Raw genomic sequence first — 24,368 nt, 5'->3', positions numbered from 1 at the left:
CGTTGAGGACGGAGGGAGGCTGCGAGCAGGCGGGGGGCGCGTGGGGGACCGGGGGGCTGCGGGGGTGGGGGGAGAGAGGAGGCGCGTGCCTAGCTCGGGGGGGAGGGGTAGAAGAGGCGGCACCGCCTGCCGCGGGGAAGGCGCTACGGAGCCTGCGCGGGCAACGGCGGCGGCGCCCTTTAAGCGGCGACACTCGTCCGCCTCCCGCCTGTGCAGTCCGGGCTCTGGTCGCTGCCGCCGCCGCCGCAGGATGCCCCGCTACGAGCTGGCTCTGATCCTGAAAGCCATGCAGCGGGTGAGTGCGGGGCCCGGCGCCCGGCGCCCGCCCCTGACCCGCCTCGTCCCTGCGGCCGCGGCGGGTGGCGCACGTGGGGGGCTCCCCGGCTGGAGCCGCCGGCGCTGCGCGCGGGGAAAGGCAGGAATGGGGGGTGGGGGCTGCGTGCCAGTGCCTGGTGCTGCGCGGCAGGGGAGACAAGTGAGCTGGGTCTGAGCGGGGCAGGTGAGAGGATTTCCTCTCCGCCGGGCCCCGCTCGGGTTCCTCCGCTGTCCCCTCGCGCCATGGCCGGGGCGGCTTGCCAGGGCTCCAGCGCTGTGCGTTTAGCTCCTCACTCTCGTCGCTCGTGTGCCAAGCCGAGAGATGGCGGGGTTCAGCCCTGGCAGCAGTCAAGCGAGGGTAGTAGGTACTCGGCTAGCTGGAGCAGCCGCAGCTTGGTGCGTGCGCGCTCGCTCGCGCTCTCTCTCTCCCCCCCCCCCCCCCCCCGCACTAGGAGCCTACACCAAGGCAGGGTGACGGCCTGATGTCCCTTTTCATAAGGGTCTCCTGTTTGTGACCCCCTGGCCCTGCTAGAGAAATCCTAGAAATTATTTCTGTTGTTGCGAACGCTAGCTGAGCTTGTTCGATAAATGAGAGAGCTCTCCCAGTGTCTTTGATGTTAAAGGGTTGCCAGATCCTGCCACAGGTTTCAATGCCTGGGAACGGGATTATATGATTTTGTGGGGTTTTCTCTGTTTCTGTTTTTGTTTGGTTTTTTTAAATAAACCTCACCCAAAAAAACCCCCCCACAAAATTATTCATAGGCTTGTGCTTGGGAGCCAAACTGCTTTAAATTCAATTTCACAAATATGGGGAAGACTTTAAAACAGGCCCTTAACGTAAGGTGAATGTTTGGTATTAGTCTTTTCACTGCTTTGTGCTATGCCAGACTACATACACAACCCATCTTTATCCCCCAGGATAAAGCCTACTCCATGCAATCCTATTATAAACCGTTAGTGTCTAAATGCAGCAGCTTTTCTGTTAGTGTAGGTACCTTTTAAAGTCTTAAATTATACAAATTACATGTTTTTGCTGGCTTTCATCTTTAACTGTCCTTTTTACATATGTATAATAGTGCTGACATGTTTAATTTTCTGCTTCTAGTTTAATTCAATTTTTTCTGTTACTTAAGCATATTATCTTGTGCTAAACACTAGTATTTTTCCACTCGCTTCAGTTGTAGCCTGTAGATTAGATTAAAAAAAAGCAAGATATGGAGGTTACGTTATACACTGTAAGCGTTCTGTCTTTGAATCACAGATCTGACAGTACAGAGCGGTATAAACAAAATATTTTATTGTAAGCATGACTTAAAATACTGTGGCTTTGAAGAGCTTCACAGACATTTCTGGGCTTAGAACACTGAAATGGAGATGTGCTTATCTATAGAATGCCTCTGATAGGATGTTACACACTTACAATAAAACATTAGGGAAACAACTCAAATATTTAAAAAAAAATCAGTCTCCATTATGTACTTTCCTAAATGCTTTTACTTAAGACATTTCTGTAGATTAAAATAATGGAGTTAAGTGCTCTATATTTTGGTAAAATGAAGGGAGGTATAGAAAAGTCGTTTCTGTCTTACTCCTTGTATCATAACTGTTAAAATGTAGAATTCATTTCAAGTCTTGTTTCAATTGCTCGTGGTAAACTAACTTGTCTACAAATATCTTGCTATAGTATGATTTTTTTTCTGTGCCGTTTTAAGCCCTTGCTTCCCAAAAGTGCTGGTGCTGAATCTAAAGAACTCTCTCTGTACAGCATGCCAGTTTAGAAATTGTGTGTATTTTAAAAAATCTTAACCACAAAGCTATTGCTAAGGCTGTGACGTCAACAAACCAAAGCAAGGAAATTCAGTTTGGGCTAATAGTCTGAAATCCTGTAATTAATTATATACATACAACTGGGTCCTGAATAAATGAGATTTTAATTTAGTATTTCCTGAGCAAATAGGTGACTTTCTAGGCAAAGTTTTTAAAGTGTTTTCTATATTTGAGACCTCTTTACAACTGTAATCCAAGGAAAAGCATGCGAGACTTGTGTTCTGCCATCTGCCATTGGGGTACTAATTTTTGTGAAAATTATTTGATGTCTCTGAAGGAGATCTTTCAAAGACACACAACTTTGAATGGGAATATGGTGCCTGAGTCCTGCTACTTCTACTTTTGAAAATCTAGTAATGTTCAGTTAGTAGCCACTTCTATAGTGAGGTAGCTGTGTCTGTCATTTGGGCAGATGTGCATACAAATATCAATGTTTGTATTCACATAGGGCTCTACCTCTCCAACAAAATGCTTCAACATTGATTGTAATCAACAGCAATCATCACATTTTTGAGTGCAATGTTTTTTTGAGGCAGCCACATGTGGCTAGTGGGTACAGGATCAGGATGAAGGTAGAGCCCTTAGTGGATATCAAATTGATATTTGTTTTCACATCTGCCAAAATGATCCACAGATATCCATATTCACATAGACAGATGCAGATTCCCGCAGCTATAATGCATGCATCTGCAAATATGCAGGGTTCTAGATTGATACAACTTTTGTATCTGTGTCTGCAAAAATGAGTCCCAGCTATAAATTGGATATTTGTGGATTTGCAGGCCTGTAGATAAAGGGTTTCCATAATAGTTGGCACACAAACATATGGAGTCTTGTGTCCTATCCTGAAAAGTTGAGTCCCCAGATTACACGTGACATGAAAGGTGAAAAGTCTCAGAGACTTAGTGTTAGTCTGTAGCTTCACAAAACAAAAACTCCAATCGTGTAGCACCTTAAAGACTAATGACATGATTTATTTGGTGATGAGCTTTCGTTGGACAAACCCACTTAATCAGATCTGGAGAATATCTGAAGAAGTGGCTCTGTCTCACAAAAGTTCATCGCCTAGTAAATACTATTGTTAGTCTTTAAGGTGCCAAAGGACTGCTTTTCGAAAAGTGAGGGTAGTGATCTGCAACAAAATTCATACAATACTAAGTTCCCAACTCCCATTCAACTAGCATTATAAGCATTTTTGCAGAGGCTTGGCAAGGAGAGGGAGTGTTAAGTGTATTGGGAAAGAGGATTTCTTCAGGAAACTTCCTGCCTAGACTTCCACTTGTGGTGATGAACCTTAATCTAGTCCAGGGGTTCCCAAACTTTTCGGCATCACAACCCCTTTTGCTTTTTGAGAAATCCTCATGGCCCCCCCCCCCCCCCAACCTCTTTATTATCATCCAACCCCCCTGTGAAGAAATTCAATTCATAATTTAAAATAAATAAATACAAAAACTTAATATAAAAGTTAAAAATAAGCACAAATAGTTTTCTTGGCCCTTGTGGTTGCCTGGTGCAGCCCCAGCTGGCCAGCTGCTTGAGCCCTGTGCTAGCTGCCTGTGCTAGCCATCTGCCCACCTGAGACCTGCACTGCCAGAACTGTCTGCTTAAGCCCTGCACCTCCAGGGCTAGCTGCCCACTGGCCACCTGAGCCCTGTGCTGCTGGGACCAGCTGCCTGCCCACCAGCCCAAGCCACCTGAGCCTCATGCTGCCAGGGTCAGCTGCCTGAGCCCTATGCTGCTGGGGCTAGCACCCCACCCACCAGCCTGAGTTGCCTGAGCCACCTGAGCCCTGCAATTCTGGGGCCAGCTGCCTGCCCACCAGCACAAGCTGCCTGAGCCCTGCGTTGCTGGGGCCGGCTGCCCAATCCTGTAAGCTGGCTCGCTGCCCAAGCCCCCCACACCCCAGGAGCTGCCCACTTGAGCCCCTCTGCTCCCACAAAGCCAGGCACCTCCAACCCCGTACTTTTACCCCACTGCCATCCCCCGAACCCGGCACCCCAGCCGCCCATCTAACCTCATCCTCCTCCTCTCCCCCACAACCCACACTCACCTTTGCACATGGGTCTTCACTGACCACCTTCTTTTTATAGCAGCTGTGCTGGGTCACCCACATAAAATGGCAAGGGCTGAGAGCCAGAAGCAAATGCTGACTTTCTTTAGGTGGGTGAGTGATGGGAGGGCTGGGTTGCCTCCTTTCACCCCCAGAATTTCTTCATGCCCCCCAGTTTGGGAAACCATGATCTAGTCAGTGAGGGTTTGGAAATGTCTTGCTTTATGCTATTCCTCAGATTGACCTGAAGGGGGCAATGTGAGACATTCTTCCAAAGCTGGCAGCATTTCCTGAAGGTACAGGACAGGCATGGGACTCTTTTAAATGTCAGTCTACTTTCATGGTAAATATTTTATTACCTCCAAGAGAAGAAAATATTCAGGGGTTTTTGGGATGAACTCAGGTTTTTAAAGAATTGCCTGTCAGTTCACTTCTGTTATATGCAATTCTCCTGTTACAGCAGATAACTTCATTAATATTTTGTAATGCTCTAAGGCTGCTTTTTTTCCCTTTGACTTTAGTTTGTTCACATGCTAATTGCTTCTCAACATGTTTGCCTTCCAAGCAGGTTGCCCTATTTCAGTAAATTTTCTGGCTGCTGTGGAGAACATCCAGCTGTTTTAGGGAAGCCCAGGCTATGGACAAAAGGGCAGCCTAGCAACAGAGGATTTTTGTTTTTTCAGAAAATAGTTTCACACACTCTTGGTTGAATAGCTGGTTTACCTAATTTAAGGAGTGAGGATGTAACTACTGAAATTTACTGTTGTCTTAATCCTAGTGAAGGACAAAACCTTTGATGTATTGATTTAATACATTTTCTTCAAGTAACAGACTTTCACACTGTGTACAGGATAACATGGGTTAATACTTATTAAGCCCTTCACTGAGGTACAGAACTTTATATCTGAAATGTGAAAATTCCTGATTCTTGTAAGGGAATCCCTGGCAAAGGCTACACTACAGTTTCTATTTTGGGATACACTGTGCTAGAAATAGCAGAGTTATTTTGAGTGTGATATTTCATTCCCGGTAACACTTGTCCTACAAGGGTTAGCGGGAAGTTTGAAAGAAGCGCTTATTTTGAACTCTGGTGCAGTGTAACCTGCACTGGTTTCTAAATCGGAAGCCTCAAAATACCTTACTCAATTAATTGCGTAAGTTATTTCAAGTTAGGGTAGGGTGTAACCGTAGCCTCTGTGTGTAGACTCATGCAGGTTCCCACTGACTTCTCTGAGGATTAGGTGAGTGTTAGCCCAGCATTGGGCTTCATGCTGGTAGTTCCTTATGCCTGAGTTGAGGTGGAGACTGGGCAGGGAGAAAGGAGATGACCAGCTGTGTCTCTCATGGTTCATATAGTTACAACCCTGCCCAGATAATGAAGTTACTGCTGATATAATCAGTATATGTGGAACTTCAGAGCTTTCTTGGGAACCGCCTTGGCAAAAGGAACAGAATGTGGAGCCACAGCTCTCTGGAGCCATCATCTTGCACCAGCAGCTCTTCCAGCACAGCTATATTGGTTCCAGCCTCGCCCTCTGAGGTGGGCAAGAGGCTGCTTGGCACACTGCTAGACAGGATATGCACATAGCTTTGTGGCAGGCCTGGGTGTGGTACAGCTGTGTCAGAGGAGCAGCCAGTGTGGGGCACTAGCTTCTGGAAGTGGTGGCCCCACATTTAGCTTCTTTTGTTGCTGCAGTTTTCCTTGGAGAGCCCTGTGGTTCTGTAGATATCAGCCTATATCCGCATCTGTGGATTTACATTCCTCTCCATAGAGGACTCTAGACATGAGCAGGTTTTATGGTTGAGGAGAACCAATAGATTAAGGCAATGGACTGAGTAAATGAAGAATAGTGGTGGGAGCCCCAGACTGGGGGGTGTGAAGTAATGCACAGTACTTTTTTTCTTTTTTCCTCTTCTAATTTTAATCCTGACTCACTTATGATGGGACAAGTCATTTAATCTTCAGTTTGTCCACCTGTAAAATGTGCTCTACAATCAAGCAGAGAAAGGCATAACGTGATCCAATAGCAGAAAGTTGAAGCTAGACCAATCCAGCCTGGAGCTAAGGCATACTTTTTTTTTCCTTTACACTGAGGGTAATTGTCCATTAGAGCAGTTTACCAAGGGAAATGATGAATATTCATGCACAGACAACTTTAACATACAGATTGCATGCCTTTCTAAAATAAATGAACTAAAATTATCTTGGAAATTTTATGGCCTGTGTCGTACAGGTTGCTAGACCACTAGATGATTATTTTACAGGTGTGTATATGGGATTCATAGATACTAAGGCTAGAAGGGGGCCATTATGATCATCTAGTCTGACCTTTTGTATAACTTAGATCATAGAACTTTCCTCCCCAGACAATTCCTAGAGCACAGCTTTCAGAAAAATATCCAATCCTGGTCTTAAAATTTGTCACAGTGGAGGCTTCATCATTGACCCTTGGTAGGCTTTTCCAATGGCTAATGTCTTTCGCAGCTTAAAAACAAGGCATAATACTTCTGTCTGAATTCAACTGGCAGCCATTGGATTATGTTATACCACGGGTCTGCAACTAAAATAGTGAGAATTTTTTCAAATTCAGATACAAAATCAGTACTTCAGGAGCCACAGTGCACGTGAGTACAAGATGATCCTTAATAAATAACATCAAACTGTACTTTTTGTAATCTGTATTTTTGAGAATAGCACACACACTGTTTGGTACCTGTTTAAAAAGTTGTTACCCCCATCACCAGGTTTTACCGGCCTCAGCCCTCAAATCTGCCCTCTATCCCCAAACCACCACCCCCCGCAAGCTGTCGTCATATGTATATCCCCGAGCCACCCCTGTTCTATCCACCCCCCACAGGCTTAACCCCTATCAGCACCAAATCGTGCCTGGGGCCCCCCCTCAACCCCCAGGTTTAACCCACCTCAGCTACTCTGCTCCAACCTGCCCGCTGAATCTGGATTTTACTTGCTGTCCCTCCGCCAAACTTCTCAGGCCAGGAAGTCCCTGCAACTTTCCCAGCTGCTCACTTCCCATTGGCACTGGTGCTGGACGAACTGGGTCCAGGGGTTGGATGGGGAGCTGGGCCAGGTCCTGGGGGAGCTGACCTTGCACTGCTGGGCATCGCTGCAGGCTCCAGCAGTTGCTGCAGAGCAAGGAGGAGCTGAGGGCTGCCATACTGCTGGGGAGAAGGTGTGGCCCCACAGGGGAGCGAAGCTGCACTTGCAGGAGGCCTCTGCCCCTGTCTCTTCCTCCTTAGCATGGCTGGGCAGCTCCAGCAGGGGAAGACTTAGCTGCTCCTCCCCCCGATCACTCCCTCATGTGACGCGCGTGGGCAGCTCCCTGTACTGTCCCCGCTCAAATCATGGAACTAAATTGGATTGGTTTAATGTCTGATGCTAAACCAATTTAATTTAGTTCCATTATTTCAGTATGGGCAGCGTAGGGAGCCACGAGTGGAGTCAGCAGCAGCAGCACCCAGAGGCGCAAGTGGCTCTTTAGAGAGCTGCATGTGGCTCCAGAGTGGTAGGTTGGCAACCCCTGGGTTATACTTTGCTCTGCTAGAGCAAAGATCCTACAATTAAATATCTTCTCCCTATGTAGATTTGTATAAGCTGTGATTGGGTCACCCCTAAACCTCTATTAGCTATAAAGATGATCTGATCATTGTAAATCAGATTTTAAAAATTGTAATAATTCACTTGGCTCTTCTCTGAACCCTCTCTGACTTCTCCAATTCCTTGTTGAATTGTAGGCACCAGACTGGTTATAGTATTTCAGCCAGGGTAGCGCCAGTTTCAGATACAGCAGTAACTAACCTCTGTACTCTATGCAAGATTCTTGTTCATGTATACCTGGATTGCAGTTACTCTTTGGTCTGCAGCATCACACTGGGAGTTTGTTGAGCTGATCATCCACCATGACCCGCCCCCCCACATCTGTTTCATAAATACAGCTTCCTAAAAGAAGGTCCCCCATCCTGTAAGTGTGGTGTTTCTTAAACTTTTTGAGACTACTGAATACCTATGAAAATTTTCTTCAAAAAATTTCAGGCCAAAAAAAAAAAAATCAAACCCAAACACAAAATACCCTCCAAAAACCCAGCAACATACAGCAAAAACAAAAGGAAGTAATCAGATATTATAGTAAAATATCTGGCTTTAATAACAGAAAATATATACTGCCAGTGAATTTTTGTGGCACATATGCAAATTTTTCACGGAACATGGTTTAAGAAACACTGGTCTGTGCTCTTAAACTGAGCAGACATTCACAGTGCAAACATGCACATCTATCAGGTGGGTTCAGAATTAGTGACCTTTGACCTGTCCTCTTCATTATTTACTACTCTCCCATTTGTGTCATCTGCAAAGATTCAGTGATGTCTTTCTTCTTTGGCCCTATGCTACCTAAAATTTCTTCATTAATGGCCTGGAACAGATCCCTTCAGGAATCCTTTGCACTCATGCCCAATGAGTATTCCTCATTTATGGTTACATTTTTGAGAGTTAGCCAGGTTTCAGTCCATTAATGTGTGCCATATTTTATTTTTCTTCCTAGTGTGTTTAATCAAAAAATATTGCACAATACCAAGTCAGACTATTGTAAGCCATTTAAGTATGTTATGTAACGACTTTTTTTAGTAACTAAATTTCTAATCTTATCAAACTAGATACTGTCAAGCTAATGATACTTTTACTATAAACCAGTGGTAGTTCTCATTCCAGGGCAAGAGTTTCAGAACATTGAATAGATTTTAACTCTTTGAAAGAGTAATTTGGGTTTTCTTAGTAAACTGATTCATTGTGTGGGAGGGCAAGGTGGGAGTGGGTAAGCATCGATTATTAGACCAACTTCTTTTGGTGAGAGGCACATAGCTCCTCTTTAGGTGTGGTACCCTAGAGTCTTTTTATGGTCATTGGGAAGGTTGGATGGGGCAGAATTTACATGAACAGACTTAATTCTTATTTCCTGGTTTCTCACTGTTGCGGAGTTTAAAACTGTTTCAAGTTGTTATACACATGATACAAGTGCATACCTGCAACCTTTATCTGTTGCCTACACCAGAGGCCTTCAAACTTCATTGCCTCACAACCTCCTTTTGACAACAAAAATGAATGTGTGAACTCAGGAGGGGGACCAAACCCTGAGCCCGGCCATCCTGTGGGGGCCAGAGCCAAAGCCCAAGGGACTACAGCCTCAGGCGTGAGCCCTGTAACCTGACTCCTGCAACCCAGAGCTGAAGCCCTCAGACTCTGGTAGAGCTTACTTTTCAGAGGCCTTGAGCATTTGTGACTCTTACTGAGTTCAGGGGATGCACAGGATGCTCAGTCCATGTGAAAAGTAAGTCGCTCGTATTTGGGATCTTTGTGGCATGAAGTTTATAAACTTCGTGAGTTTTTATTAAAACATGGAAACAGAATCTTCATGTTATTTGGTAATGGACATACTACTATAGTATGCCTAGAGTCCCCATGGTCATATGTGACTTACTTAAGAACAAAAGACTTGTTTAAGACATTTGCTTTAGTGAACAAGTGGGGGCTGGAAGCTGTTTTTCCTCAGCTTTGGGGGGTTTTGGGAATATGGAGATTGGTGAGAACACCGTATTTCAAGGGGTGGGGCTGTGGCTCGGGCTTTAGGGAAGGAAAGTGGAAGCAGCTACATAAAGGGGTTGCTTCTTTGCACTTTCTTGTTCAATGCCTATAGCACAGCTTCAACAGGACATACATAATTGTCTTGCACCTTTGTAGTTGTCTCTTGTGCCAACCATGGTTGGACACCATATAATATCTGCGTGGGACGGGGAGATTAGAGGAGGAGGGTCAACAGAAGACTGCTGGAAAGAGTAGCCAGTCCTTGGCTGTGGCTCATATTTTTCCCAAACATGCTAAAGCCTGCTACATGTGATATGTTTACAGGGTGTTCCATTCTCATAGCCTCCCTCTGTCAAGTTTTTGTGCTTACTACCCTTTATTCTTAGATGTCTATTTTCCAATGAGCATGCTTGTTCAACTACTAATGTTAATTAGGTACAGATGATTCAAGTTACATGCTGCTTCAGTAAAATGATTGCGGTTTGTGGAGCTGAAAATGTGGCTAGGTTCAGAAAAATGAGTATTTAAGCACCTTTACTCAACAATTCTGATTTCTGCACTTACTCCATTTATATTTTATTCTGTTTACCCCCACATTGCAGAGTCAATGGTTATGAGACAGTGAGCCAGATCTGTTTTGGCTTAAGCATCAACAGAGCTGATGAATGAGCGAGGGGGCGGGGGGAAATCACAATTTTTAACTTTCTTTAGGACCACTGTGTTGATATTTGCAGAACTCATAGGTAGAAAGTCTCAGTAAAGTGCTTTTATTAAAAATATTAAGGGGGACCCATGCAAAACCCAACTACAGTTCTTTGACTCACCTTATTCTTCAGTTTCATTGAGCCATATAGCTCCAGTTACTACATATTTTATTTGCTTCTGTTGCATAGACAGGAACTCTTAAATTTGTCTTCAACAGTGCATACTTAAAATTGCTGCAATGCACTGGATCTGGACAAAATGCAGAGTGTTACCCTATACAGACTGTATGTAGCTTGTCAGAAAAGCAGTTTGATCCACAGAGGTGTTTTTCACTTGTTTAGACTCTCATTCGAAATACTGTGAATGGGGGAAAAAATGTATTATTGCAGTACTGGAAGAACTTGCTGTATAGCTTCAATAACACAGGGAATTTTTAATATGGTAGTAAAGTTACCTGGGTCACTTCAGTAGACAAAAACTGGATAACTACTAATACTAATATGTACTCTGAGTCTTACTACTAGGTTTGGCTGCACCTTTCCTTGAAATGGGAGATATTGCTACTTTGGAAAGGATTTGTTATGTAGCTTTTGAGCTTGCTATTCATGATCCATTTTTTCGGGGTTCTAGGTTTAGAAGAAGAGGTTACGCTTAGCTTTGTGAAGAACCTGTGGGATGGAAAATCATTGAACGTCATTTCCAGACAAATACTTCTTAACCTCACAAGACTGTGCACAGATGTGTCCATTAACTTGCAAATAAAGGTAGAAGTTTAATGACATGTGACTCCCCCAACCAAAAATTCAATTCATAATTCAAAATAAACACAAACTGGATATAAAAATGTTACTTAAAATTAAAAATAAGCACAAATAGTTTTTCTTGGCCCCAAAATGTAATAAAAATGTAATTTAATAGCAGAAACAAAATTAATTTAATGTGAAGGATGATGCTGCATTTTCCTCACAAGTTGGGAAATCCTAGGTTTGAAAGATGAAAGTGTACAACGCAAATCATTTTTCACATCCAGTCGATTTTCTTTGTTTTGTTTTTTGTTTGAGTATACTTGAAAAGGTTTTTCCACAGGGTATATTTACAAAAATGGAAGAATAATATGTAGCACTTCTTCCTCAACTTTCAAGTACACTGGGAAATATTTTATTCAAAATTCCTCCAAGTTTGAGTTCTCAAAATTCTTTTGTACTTGAATCATATTTTGAGTGCTCGTTCTTGCAGTAATTCTGGTAATGTATTGACATCAACATTGAATGGATTACTTACTAATTTGTGAATGGGGTTGCCAGAAAAGTTGTCTGGAAAATAGTGAATAGTAGACCCAACGGAACTGTGCCTACCCTGAACCACGCGTCAACCGCCAAAGCCTTATTGTCATTTCCCAGCCCCGGCGCTCCCTTACCTCCTGTTGAACCTTGACCCCTGCTGGGCTGGCACCAGCCCAGCCACAAGCTGCAGTGGCTGGTTCCAGACCCATGGTGGACATAGCCTGGGCCCTATGGACACCAACTCCACACTGAATGGGCTGCTGGCATGGCCCCAGAGTGGTAGGCATGGCCTGGGCCCTGCAGAGAACAGCTGTAGCCCTGGCTGGGGAGCTGGACACGGTGCCGGCCCCATCCTAGCCCGGAGGCCAACTATGGATTGGCCAGGCAAGCCCCCACCTTTCAGGTTCCTGGTGCAGCCCCAGCTGGCCAGCTGCTTGAGCCCTGTGCCAGCCGCCAGAAATGTCCACCCTAGCCACCCACCCACCTGATCCCTGCCCTGCCAGAGCGGCCGGCTGCCTGCTCACCTGGCCGCCCACCAGACAGCTGCCCATCCAAACAGCAGGTCAGCAGCGTAAGCCCCCTGATGGTGGGGCCAGCTGCCTGCCTGGCAGCCCAAACTGGGGCCAGTCGACTGAACCCCAGGCTGCTGGGGCCAGCCATGCGAGCCCCACAAGCCTCCCACCCAAGCCCCAACCCTGAGCCAGGCTCTCCCAGCACACCATCTAACCCCATCCTCCTCCTCTTCCTCCCTCCCCCCAACCCACACTCCTTTGCAGGAGGCAGCTAGCTCTCATGGTTCTTTGCTGGCAGCTTGCTTTTTATAGCAGCTGTGCCGGGTTGCCCATGTAAAATAGCAGGGGCTGAGAGCTGGAAGCAAAGGCTGGCCCATTCTTGGAGTAGGGGTGTGTGTGGGGGAGGGGGGCTGGCTGAGTCACTTCATGACCTCCTTGTAATTTCTTCATACACCCCAGTTTGGGAAATCATGAACTATATCTTTGGCGATAAGAGACCAGGAAAACATAGCAGGGATGCTTACTGGCTGGACGGAAAGGTAATAGGGGAAGCAGCATTTTAAGGCTGTAGCTGTGGGATTCCCTTCCTTCCGTCTGCATTCCCCTCCTTGGTTGCCAAGTTTAAAGGACCACGTATCAGACAATTATGCTGGGAAAGCTTCCTTTCAAAAGAGTGACCCAACAGTTCTGAATTTCGGCTGTGACCGAGCACTTCTAAAGCTTTGTGAAATATTTGAATTTCTGTAGGGTCTTATTTTGTCCTTTTTTTGGAAAGACTTAGTGTTCAAAACAGCTGTTTTTGTTTTCTGTAATAATCTTAGAATTACTATAATTTTGGTGTCCGCTACTAGCTGCATTTAATGTACCAATGCAATGTCAGTCCTACATCAGTCTTTCTTAAGTTGTGCCATAAACTGTTGTCATCTTATCTGTAGCATTCTGAGCTTTAAAATATTAAATGGTGGTTGGATCATCCACATGAACAGTTGAGACTACAGATCTTAGAAAATGGGTCATTCATAAACCATCATTCTAAAAATGGGATAAGTGCGTGTTCTGATATTTCTCATAATATATAAACCCTGTCCTGAATCCATTGTACAGTATCTTGTATCCTTCTTGAAAACTGTCTTTAGCTAATAAACTGCCTTTTTTGGCGGGGTTGGGGGAAGCATATTAATATTTGCACGGAATTGTCACGGTTACATAGGACACAAAGGAAAACTTTGTGCCTGTGACGTGGCCCAGACAAAATAGCCGGGACTGAAATTCACTGGTACCAGTTTTGACGTGCAGCAAGTTTTGTGAGTGTCGCAAACACTATTCCTGTGACTTAATAGACTTCCTGTGTATCTGTTTTGAGTCCTTCTAAAATCAGGAACGGGGAGACACTTTTCAGTAGTCACCACAGATATGTTGCGCTGTGGATTTACTGTTGGTGACAATGCAAAGAAGAACCTGTAGCTGGCCTCTATCAGTTGCGTTGGCTCATGTTGCTTCAGCTGCAGGACTCCTTCACTGCTGTGTAGATTCTGGGTCTCAAAGCCTGGGCTTTAGCCTAATTCAGAAGTGTACACTACACTGAAATAGCTGCAGGTTTTTCTTGGCTGTGTAGACGTACTTTACTGCTGCAGTTCATAGTAACTTCTTATGTCAGTTTCTTACCAAAATAAATTCCAGCATAATGTTGGAAATTCTTCCCTTTTGCTTACTAAAATAAGTCTTTTTGTTCCGTTGATCTCTACCCAGCAAATTACCCTCAGAAGTTTAGTGGGCTGTATACTGCACGCCAGGCCTGAAAGTTGAAAAAGTGATGCTTTAGAAAAGTAGCTATTTTAAAGCGTGGTTTGACCCTGCTTCTATTTGGCAAGTTTTTACTATAACCAAAATAAATACTATGTATCCCGTGAGAGTTTTTCAATTGTGAGGTCTGACAACTTACTTAAGAACAAATACTCTTTGTAAGGATTGTAAATGCTATACAGTAAACCCTTGATTTAACAGACCCCAGTTTAATGGACTTTGGAAATAAGAGGCTGTCTGCCACTCTCTCCTCCCATAAATGCTGGCATCTGGCTTGATCTGCCAGGGCCAGAGGAGCCGCAGCGCTGAGTGTGCAGAGAGCTTCGAGCAGTGGGTTGAAGGAGCCAGGCTGGCATGCTGTTCCTTCCCTGATAATTGGGAGGTGTGAAGGGAAGAGTGGGGGCAAAGGACAGGAGCGATGGGCTGGGAAGGTCAGTGTATCATCATACAGTATAACCATTTGGATTTAATGGACTTTTGGAATTAATGGACACCCTTTCCCTTCCTATTTGCCCATTAAATTGAGGGTTTAGTGTACTGTACAAGAAGCGTGCTAGCTGCCGTTTTGTACACTCTTGCAGCACAGCTGATTTCACTGCTCTAATTGCAGCCATGATCACTCAGAATCTAGACAAAAAAGCAGTCCTGTAGCACTTTAAAAGATAAACAAAATAACTTATTAGGTGGTGATTATTTTGTTAATCTTTAAAGTGCTACAGGACTGCTTTTTTTGTTTAGTGAAGATACAGACTAACGCAGCTACCTGGCTGTGACTGATCATTTAGAGTGCTAGTTTAATTCCAAAAGTATTTTTAATAAGATACAAGGGTAAGGAACTAAAATTTTACTCTTCTCTTGCTTACCATTTTAATTATATGACAAGCATAATTTCTCTTGCATAAATTCTCTGGTATTGGGGAACAGCTGCTTTTGCATATGTTTTTCTTTAATTATGAAAACTTGGTATTAATGTTGTTACATTTTGGCATTTAAAATACAATGAAAATAGTACATGCACCTAATCAATGTATTACATTCATATCCAGGAGCTTTATACAGTTTGGAAACATTCAGTGTACTGTCTTGTTTAGAACTATATTAAACTAGGGAATGGCTCAGTTAAGCTGCAACATATTTTGGACATGAATGTAAATTTTAAATTCTTCCATGAAGAATTTAAAAACACATCTGTTGTCGAGTCTCATGATTTTGATAAATAGAGCACTCAACTGTAACTGCTTTTGTATCACATTTGTGTAGTCTCTCATCATGTTTGGATATAACTTCAGTAGAATGAGAACATAAGTACTCTCGTGTGTTTAAAAAAAAAAAAAAAAAAAGTATCTTCCTTGGTTCTGAAATACTTTATTTTTTGTGCATCGTTCCACTTTTGAAATGGCCAGTTCATACAGATATATATGCAAAAACTGTTGAGGAAGATGTGCAACTTTTTTCCTTGTTAACACCTCTGCCTGAGTGAGAAGTGCACATTCTCACATAAGCAGATGGCGGTTACCTATAATCGTTCCCTGGAGCAGCAAAAGGGTGTACATCATTTTAACCATTTAAGGTACTCATCCCTACTCTCAGCCTTAGCTCCATCTTATTAACATAGTTTTATCTCGGAGACTCCAGGGTAATTTGTCTAATTCTACACACAAATGCTCAACAAGAAGCTCAGGAATTGCTGCTATATGATGGTTTGATGTTATATAGCTGCAGCTCAACCTTTAAAGCGTTGTTTTAAGGCCAGTTTTTTTTTGTTTTGTATGGCCTGACAGCTTTGTTATTTTAGAGCAGTCTGAAGCTTGTGGAGCTCATTGGCCTAGTAAATAATGTTTACAATACAGTAAGCCCTTGTTACTTTGGGGGTTGTGTTCCTGCAACCCCCACATAACTCTAATTTTTGTGCAAGTGGAAGGGAGACAGGAACCAGGCTGCCACCTGATTCCCAGCTTCCCTGGACTTGCAGGAGCTGGGAAATTGACCAGCCCTAGTGGGCTCTTCAGTTTTCTGGCTCCCAGAGTGGCAGGAAGCTGGGAACCAAGGGACAGCGTGGTTCCCATCTCTCTGCTGCTTGCAGGACCCCGGGGAAATGACCAGCTGGTTAGTTTCCCCAGGTCCCACAAGCGGTGGAGAGCTGGGAACCAGGCAGCAGCCTGGCTTTGGGCTTCCCTCCACCTGCAGAGAAGGGAAGCTGACCAGGGCAGCAGCCTTAGTCTGTTTCCTGGCTCCAGACAGTGGAAGGGAGCTGGGAGCCAGGGGCAACCTGGTTCCCAGCTCCCTGCCACTCTGGAGACCGGGAAACTGCTCCTGTCAGGGACAGCAGCCTGAGTTGTGGCTGCTGCCTCTGAGGAGTGGCTGCCGCCTCTGACAGGAGCAGAAAACCACTCCTATTAGGTGAGAAGAGTCAGGTTGCTGCCTCTGAGAGGAGCAGTTTCCCCACTCTTGACGGGGATGGCAGCCTGACTTCTGTCGGGGTCAGCAGTCGCGTTAACCCGAGACAGTTGCATGTATTTTGATGGTTTACTGTAACTGTTTTAGTATGGAGGCAGAGCTGGCTTGTGTTGTGCAGGGTAGGATCAAGATAGGACTCCCTCCAGTAAGCTTAACCATACTGTCTCCCATAGTTCTTTCTCCTGTGGTGTAGACAAATGAAAACAATTTTGACTTGGCGAAGGTGAGTGATCCTGTGTGAGCCTGGCGTAGGGAGCTATGTTGCAAGTCCTTCGCTTCATTCCTGCTCAGCTGCTTCAGGTTCTGATCTGAAGCTGCCCCTATTATTCCACTTCTTGCTCCTTCCTGGCCCTTTCCCTCTTCACCGCCCCCCCCCCGCATACCTCCCAATTCTGTTAAAGAACCTGGGTCCTAATCTGCAGCTTCATTTGCTGACTCACTTTGACCAATGGGATTGAAGTCTGCAAATGAACTTGTAGTATTGAATAATGACTGGTTGAGTTAACTCTGACCTCGTACGGATCTCTGCTTGCAGCCCCAAATGGGCACTTTGTAGATCTCGGGCTTTTTCTAGTTTTCTGGTTGTCTTAGTGGTGTTCCCATTGATACCTGATATGTTCCAATGATACATGAAAACTCAGAATTCATTGGATGCAGTCTTTTAGAGAGAGAGAGAGAGATGTAATCAAGGTATGTTTAAGCCTTGCTGTTCTTGTTCTACAAGTATGAAGAAAACTTTCCTCTTCCTGTCACAGTTCACTCATGTATTCTGATACTTTTTCCACTCGAAGCACAGTTAAATGTGGTACAGTGCACATGAAGCAGATGGTTATTCTCCAACTTGTAGGAAAAACGTCAGTATTACAGTTAGTCATACATCTGCAGTGTTACAGGTTCAACCTCTGTAGTCCGGCACCCTCGGGACCTGACTGGTGCTGCACAAGAAAATTTGCCAGACCACTGGAGGTCAATATTGTCTAGCAGCATTACCAGCACTTCTGCATACTGGGTTTTTAAAAGACTTTTAGGGGAAAATTCCAGCGGAATAAAATCACAAAACATTGAAAGCCAGGACTGGTGGCTGTTAAACTTTATGGGACCATGGGAAACTTTGGCTACACCCATAAGTGGTCGTCTGGCTGACAAAAATCATGATAGATGTTGCTGGATGAGAGATTTTCAACTTATTTGATATTTGTGGTGGTGTTATGACTTCATTTTTGTATTAGTCATGGCAACAGTCTGGTGCCTCACACATAGAATTGTGACATCACTTCAGGATCTAGCATGCGAGATCCTGGGCTGTTTACTTGGGGAAATTCATAAAAGGACTATCCAAATAAACTTTCATAATGTAAAATGTCTTTGTATTTTCATTCACATGAGGAAAGGTTTATCTTAATGTCTCTTAAAATAGATTTTAATCTGTGAGGATTTGGGGAGAGTGGAGGGAGCAATTGCATTTAACTTTAATTAAAAATAGGCATTTTAATCTTTATGCTCTGTGTTGATGTATCCAGTGAGAGGTGTACCGTTTTCAGCTTAGTTATGAATGACAGTATTCAGTTTGAGTAACGAATTCTGTTTTCTGTCTCGCACAAATAAAATTTAAAAGAGGAAAAGACTTGTATTGAGCCACTTGTTTTGATAGACTTCAAATCTTTCTCATAAATTGAGTGAAATCCTTCTCTAATACAACCTTTGTCTTTTGTCTTTGCTGCCTTGCAGGGTTGGTACAGTAGGCCTCACTAGACTTAGCTGCAGCTAAGAATTTCTCCTACATCAACAGAGTTAATGCAGATGCTGTTGTGGAAAATCGATTAAAAGTGCGTGCTAAGTTCTCAAATTTCCATTTAAGAAGCGGAGAAAATATATCTGTCTTCTCAAAGTGTACCACAACCACCACCATCAAGACAGCAAACCAAGGGACAAAGAACTTGATCTGCAGTATTGATAAATGTAAATTGCTTCACATATTACTCTAAAGACTTCTTGGGGGGTGAAAATTGGACATCGGCAGTTGGAAGTCACTTTGCTCGTAAAAATGAGGCCTTCTTTGGAAACAGCTGACATTGCCATTGTGACACTGTACTTTGTGCTTGTTATGTGCATAGGCTTTTTTGCCATGTGGAAATACAATCGGAGCACCGTAAGTGGCTACTTCTTGGCAGGCCGTTCTATGACATGGCTAGCTATTGGTGCATCCCTATTTGTGAGCAATATTGGGAGTGAACATTTCATTGGGCTCGCAGGATCTGGAGCAGCAAGTGGATTTGCAGTAGGTGCATGGGAGTTCAACGCCTTAATGCTTTTACAGCTTCTAGGATGGGTCTTCGTCCCAGTCTACATACGGTCAGGAGTATATACCATGCCTGAATACTTGTCCAAACGTTTTGGAGGACATAGAATTCAAATATATTTTGCAGCATTATCTTTAATTCTTTATATCTTCACCAAGCTTTCTGTTGATTTGTATTCAGGTGCACTCTTTATTCAAGAATCTCTGGGTTGGAACCTTTATTTATCAGTTATCCTGCTTATTGGAATGACTGCTTTGTTGACTGTAACTGGAGGTCTTGTGGCTGTCATCTACACAGATACTCTTCAAGCACTGCTTATGATTATTGGTGCACTCACACTCATGATCATAAGCATTATGGAGATTGGTGGGTTTGAAGAAGTTAAAAGAAGATATATGTTGGCAACACCAAATATTACATCAATCTTGTTGACATACAATCTTTCCAATACCAACTCTTGTCATGTTCACCCAAAGCCCGATGCTCTTAAAATGTTGCGTGAGCCAACAGATGAAGATATTCCTTGGCCTGGATTTCTGTTGGGGCAGACCCCAGCATCTGTATGGTACTGGTGTGCTGACCAAGTCATAGTTCAGAGGGTTTTAGCAGCAAAAAATATTGCTCATGCCAAAGGATCCACGCTGATGGCAGGTTTTTTAAAGCTGTTGCCTATGTTTATTATAGTTATCCCAGGGATGATTTCCCGTATAATCTTTGCAGATGACATTGCCTGTATCAATCCAGAACACTGCATGCAAGTCTGTGGAAGCAGAGCTGGATGCTCTAATATTGCTTATCCACGTTTGGTGATGAAACTTGTACCAGTTGGTCTGAGGGGACTTATGATGGCGGTAATGATTGCAGCACTAATGAGTGACTTGGACTCTATATTTAACAGTGCCAGCACCATATTTACACTTGATGTCTATAAACTCATACGCAAGAGTGCGTCATCTAGAGAACTAATGATTGTAGGAAGAGTGTTTGTCGCTTTTATGGTAATTGTAAGCATTGCCTGGGTTCCCATAATAGTGGAAATGCAAGGAGGCCAGATGTATCTCTATATACAAGAGGTAGCAGATTATTTAACTCCACCAGTGGCTGCTCTGTTTCTGTTAGGTATATTTTGGAAGCGTTGCAATGAGCAAGGGGCATTTTATGGTGGAATGGTTGGGTTTGCTCTTGGATCTGTAAGGCTGGTATTGGCATTTATTTATCGTGCCCCTGAGTGTAACCAGCCTGACACTAGGCCAGGCTTCATCAAAAATATCCATTATATGTATGTTGCTACTGCTCTGTTTTGGATCACTGGAATTGTGACTGTGATAGTAAGCCTGTGTACACCACCACCTACAAAGGAACAGGTTCGAACAACCACTTTCTGGTCTATAAAATTCAGATCGGTAAAAGAAAATGTTTCAAAAGGGGATCCATATAAAGGTCAAGAAAAGACTATCTTGAAATGTAATGAAAATGCTAATCATATCCTGTCAAATGGCAAATCTGAAGAAAATATTAAAAATATTAAGCCTGAGGATATTAATCTTCTAGTTACTTGCAGAGAAGATACCAACCCAGTGATTTCTGTAAGTCATTCTGAAGCTGAGACGCCCGTTGATTGTTATTCAAATGGACAGGTGGCTCTCATGGGTGAGAGAAAGCGTGAGCAGGAGACTGATAATAGAGAGAAACATTGGAAATGCATAGATTGGTTCTGTGGCTTTAGAAGTAGAAACATGAACAAAAGAGTCATCCAAGATACAGAGGAAGAGACTCTCTGTTTACAAATGTTGGAAGAGACGCCTAAAGTTAAACTATTACTAAATATTGGACTATTCTGTGTCTGTTCACTTGGAATATTCATGTTCGTCTATTTCTCATTGTGAGTGGTGAAGCTTTAAGGGTATGGCTGAACATACAGAAGCTGATGCAAGTTTCTCTGGAGAATTTTTTTTTAATTGCATTTCTGGCATTGTTTACGCTATAATTTCAAAATCAACTTGTCAGCCAATTTTAAAGACCATTTGAGATGTGTATTATTCTATTAGGTCTTTTTACAATATGGAAGAATGTGATTTTTAGTGCAGTTCTGAAAGGGGGGTTTGTAAACCAAAGAAAGACATGATAGCTGTGTTTTTGTTTGTTTTTTTTTGTTTTTTTTTTTAAGGAAGAACATTAAGATGTTCAGTCCAGTATTAAAATGAAAATAAAATTAAGTGTATAAGTGTATAATTGGCATTACCAATGCTATTGATCTAATTATAAGGATACCCATGCATAATTTTTGTGCCTCATACTTACACAAACTGCTGCTTTGTTTTGCTTGCAGTGGATTTTGTATATAAAAATGTGTGGTGTTTTAAATTCCACTATTCATTTATACTCAACAAAAAAAGTGCATTCAAAATGCTTTATCTCCTCATCTATCATGTAGAAACAATGTGTCACTCTGCAGCTGTTTTATGCTGTTCTCTATAAGATTAGAGACCAAACATACTTAGTCACAAATACCAGCTTTCTTTACTCCAGATTAAATGCTGGTATGGTGAAAGATTTTTTGAGATACGGTGGAGCCAATCCTGAGAGAGAGAGAGAGAGAGAGATTCTGTGTAACTTTTTGTAAACTTTAATTTATGACCTTAGCAAGGGAAGGAAAAGGGGTGGATACTGTACCTTTTTGTTTTCTAGTAAACACGGACCAAAACAAATTCACTCCTACCCCATTCCAAATTCCTGTAATATTTTGCTGTGTCCATAAGCAGGTTTAGATTCTCCTTAGGGAGCAAGCTCCAGATGAATGCTATTAAAGAGATCTGCTCAAAAATTACTGAAGTGAAAACCTGAATATGCTTCAACTGGACTTAAAACAAACGAAAAAGCCCCCAACCCCTGAAACATTTAGCAACCTTGTCACCGAGCTATATGCAATGCAGTCCGTTAAATGTTAACTAATGTGTACTGTGGATATTTGTTTAAAATTGCTATTTTGGAACAGGGAAGTGCAAGCAACAAATAAGTCTTGATTTGGCACATTACTCTTTCATTTTAACTTACTCTGCTTAAGAAAAGAATAGTATGAAAGAGCCCACATGGAGGGAATGTTGTGGACAACTTCATTAACTTCAGCTGGGCTTCTCTGTTTTGATGTATATGTGGAAAGGCAAAATGACTTTTTTGTGCTTTAACTAAGCACTTTCAAATTACAGGAATGTGCAAAAGATGAGACTTAAGTATTTTTTCCCCTAGAGATTTGTTACTGACAACTGCATCAGTGATTTGCCCAATCAGAAATAGCTTAATACTTATTTTAATTACCCTGAGTAACCCATTTGGTTTTAATGGGATATCTAGCAGAATAATGTGCTACTTGTTGTAAATACAAATTGGTAGGTTAATGGAATCTGGGTTGAATGTAGTTAGAGTGCTGAATGAAAATCCTCTTGCTGCATGGTACTCCACTGGGTCACTGAACAGCTTTTGCTTAGCCAACAATAACTAGTTTATCAGTTGGCATTGGTAATTTACCATACTTTTAAAATGGCAGTTGAGGCTGATATGTCTGTGGATATGAATAGAGCTGTGTTGTCTACCACAGCTACTCTTCATTGTTAGGTATTTTAGATCCTGAACTGCAAGATAGAACACTATGTATTGCAATTGAGAGATAAGCTGTGGCTGAATACTGGAGATGACGGCAGTTACAGTACATGGCTGAGACTTGGTTTTCATGTTGCTGTGTAACAGTTGTTTTTAATGGGTGTTTTTATACAGGAAAAATACATCTTTTTAAAATAAAATTTTAGCATAGTAAAGATTCTATACAAATGGAAATTCAGGTTCATAAGTTAGTTATTGGAGGTGTGATTGGGTGAAATGACCGTATGGTATAGAAAGAGAAATGAATGTAACTCTCTTCCATCAGCAAAAAACTTGGATGGGTTTGCCCTAAGTCTAGATGGATACATTAGGAAGAGATGGGGAATGGGGAACTTCAGGAGCCTGTTCCCCTTTGTATTTGGACAGAGTGGGCTATGGACCAAGAGCTTCCATATGCACTTTCAGGAAATGGCTAAAATACTAGGGCTCAGTGGCACATGCGGGAGTTGTGGTCTGCCCTCTTTGGGCTGTTAACAGACACTGTCCCCTACTAAGTACAAACATTTTCATCAGCAGTTGGCATTGGAGGGTTTACTTGCCCTTCTTGGTGTTGTTTTTAATGAATGGATCACCACCACCCTCTCTCTCAGGGACCCTTTGCTTAACTGCTACTGCTTCAGTCCCTCTTATCTCTCTCTAGGGAGCCCCATACAGTCATAGGTCCAGAAGCATACCTCGTCTCCACTTAAACAGCAAACTGCCTAGTATAATGTCCTCCCTAGTTCTTTTCCAAAGCCCACATTAAATGTTTACTGTAGAATAGGTGTATATGGCCCAGGTCTCTTACGATCAGCAATGAAATTTTAACCTGTAACACCATACAATAGGCATCAAGAATTATGGATGCATTTAGTCTACACTTTAAGTAGTTTCAGTGTATTGGCTTGTTTTGAATACTAAAATACAGTTTACGTAGGTCTTTTTAGCTGTATCTTTCTACACTTCAGATTTTTTTTTTTTCATACTAAAAGTCCGTATCACCATAGTTCTAAAAGTTTATGCTGATTGGTCTAGTCTGTTACTAAGAAGCTTCAGAGAAATAAGACAACCTAGTGTTAGTTATGGTTACCTCTTGTCATAGTTGGCAACTCAGTTGATTTTAAAAATACTGTGTTCTCCCTCTGTCTTCATAAATAAGCCTTGGGATACACTGTAAACTTAGGTTGACAGAACCCTCCTTTTGATGACCTAATACATGTCTACAGTATAGTAGACCCTCAGAATTATATTCTCCAAAGTTACAAACTGAGCAATCTACTACACACCTCATTTGGAACTGGAAATGTGTAATCGGGCAACATTTGATCTGGAGAAAAAAAATTGGAGCTATCTACAGAAGTATTGTCCCAGGCGTAGGGAAATGATGTGCTACCCCAGAGACACGCAGCAGTGCTGTGTTAAAATCAAAAGACTTTTGGAAGGTGTGCCAGAAGACAAGGCAGATGAATGGTTGTTTTGGTTCAGCACTGCAGATGTGCTGCTTTTGCAGTGAGTTGCATGCAATTCTTGGCAACTGCACAACTACCCCCATATACAGTGTGGCTAACTCCAGGAGTCTGTCTCTCACAACCTCAGCAAAAATGAAGATGACATTCTGGCCTAGGAGGATGAGCAGAATGGATGATGGGTGAGCAGGGGATCCATTCTCTGCAAGAACTAGGTGGTATTAACCCTAGAGCAGTCCAGCTGATCACAGGATAGCACAGCGGTGGAACATGATGCTGGGGACGGCATCTCCGGTGAGTGTCCAATTCCAGTCAAACTGCATGGATTACAAGTTATTTATATATAAATAACTTTTTCTTCATATTAAACATTTTATGTGCTGTAGGCAAGGTTCCCTCTAATATTTTCCATCTGTGT

General features: G+C 42.9%; 2 protein-coding genes across 3 annotated transcripts in view; both read left to right on the top strand.

The window, feature by feature from the left end:
- The first annotated feature begins 136 nt into the window (after nucleotides 1-136).
- The window catches only part of MRPS6 (mitochondrial ribosomal protein S6), a 93,505-nt gene continuing 69,273 nt past the window's right edge, over nucleotides 137-24,368 (top strand). The window contains exon 1 of the mRNA XM_074996476.1: nucleotides 137-295. Coding sequence (XP_074852577.1) covers nucleotides 251-295 — 45 coding nt within the window. The 5' untranslated portion in view covers nucleotides 137-250. The remainder of the gene's footprint in view (nucleotides 296-24,368) is intronic.
- On the top strand, nucleotides 158-23,734 carry SLC5A3 (solute carrier family 5 member 3). 2 transcript variants are annotated; one of them, XM_074996456.1, is made up of 2 exons: nucleotides 158-295; nucleotides 18,277-23,734. In XM_074996456.1, the coding sequence occupies exon 2, from the start codon at nucleotides 18,593-18,595 to the stop codon at nucleotides 20,732-20,734; it is 2,142 nt and encodes a 713-aa protein (XP_074852557.1). In that variant the 5' UTR covers nucleotides 158-295; nucleotides 18,277-18,592; the 3' UTR covers nucleotides 20,735-23,734. The 2 variants fall into 2 exon arrangements, with proteins under 2 accessions (XP_074852557.1, XP_074852566.1); XM_074996465.1 differs by lacking the exon at nucleotides 158-295 and adding an exon at nucleotides 11,123-11,257.

This window comes from Carettochelys insculpta, chromosome 1, assembly GCF_033958435.1.
Source record: "Carettochelys insculpta isolate YL-2023 chromosome 1, ASM3395843v1, whole genome shotgun sequence".
NCBI classification, from domain to species: Eukaryota; Metazoa; Chordata; order Testudines; family Carettochelyidae; genus Carettochelys; species Carettochelys insculpta.
Note: the sequence above shows the minus strand (reverse complement) of the source record. Positions and strands in the feature narration are given on the sequence as shown.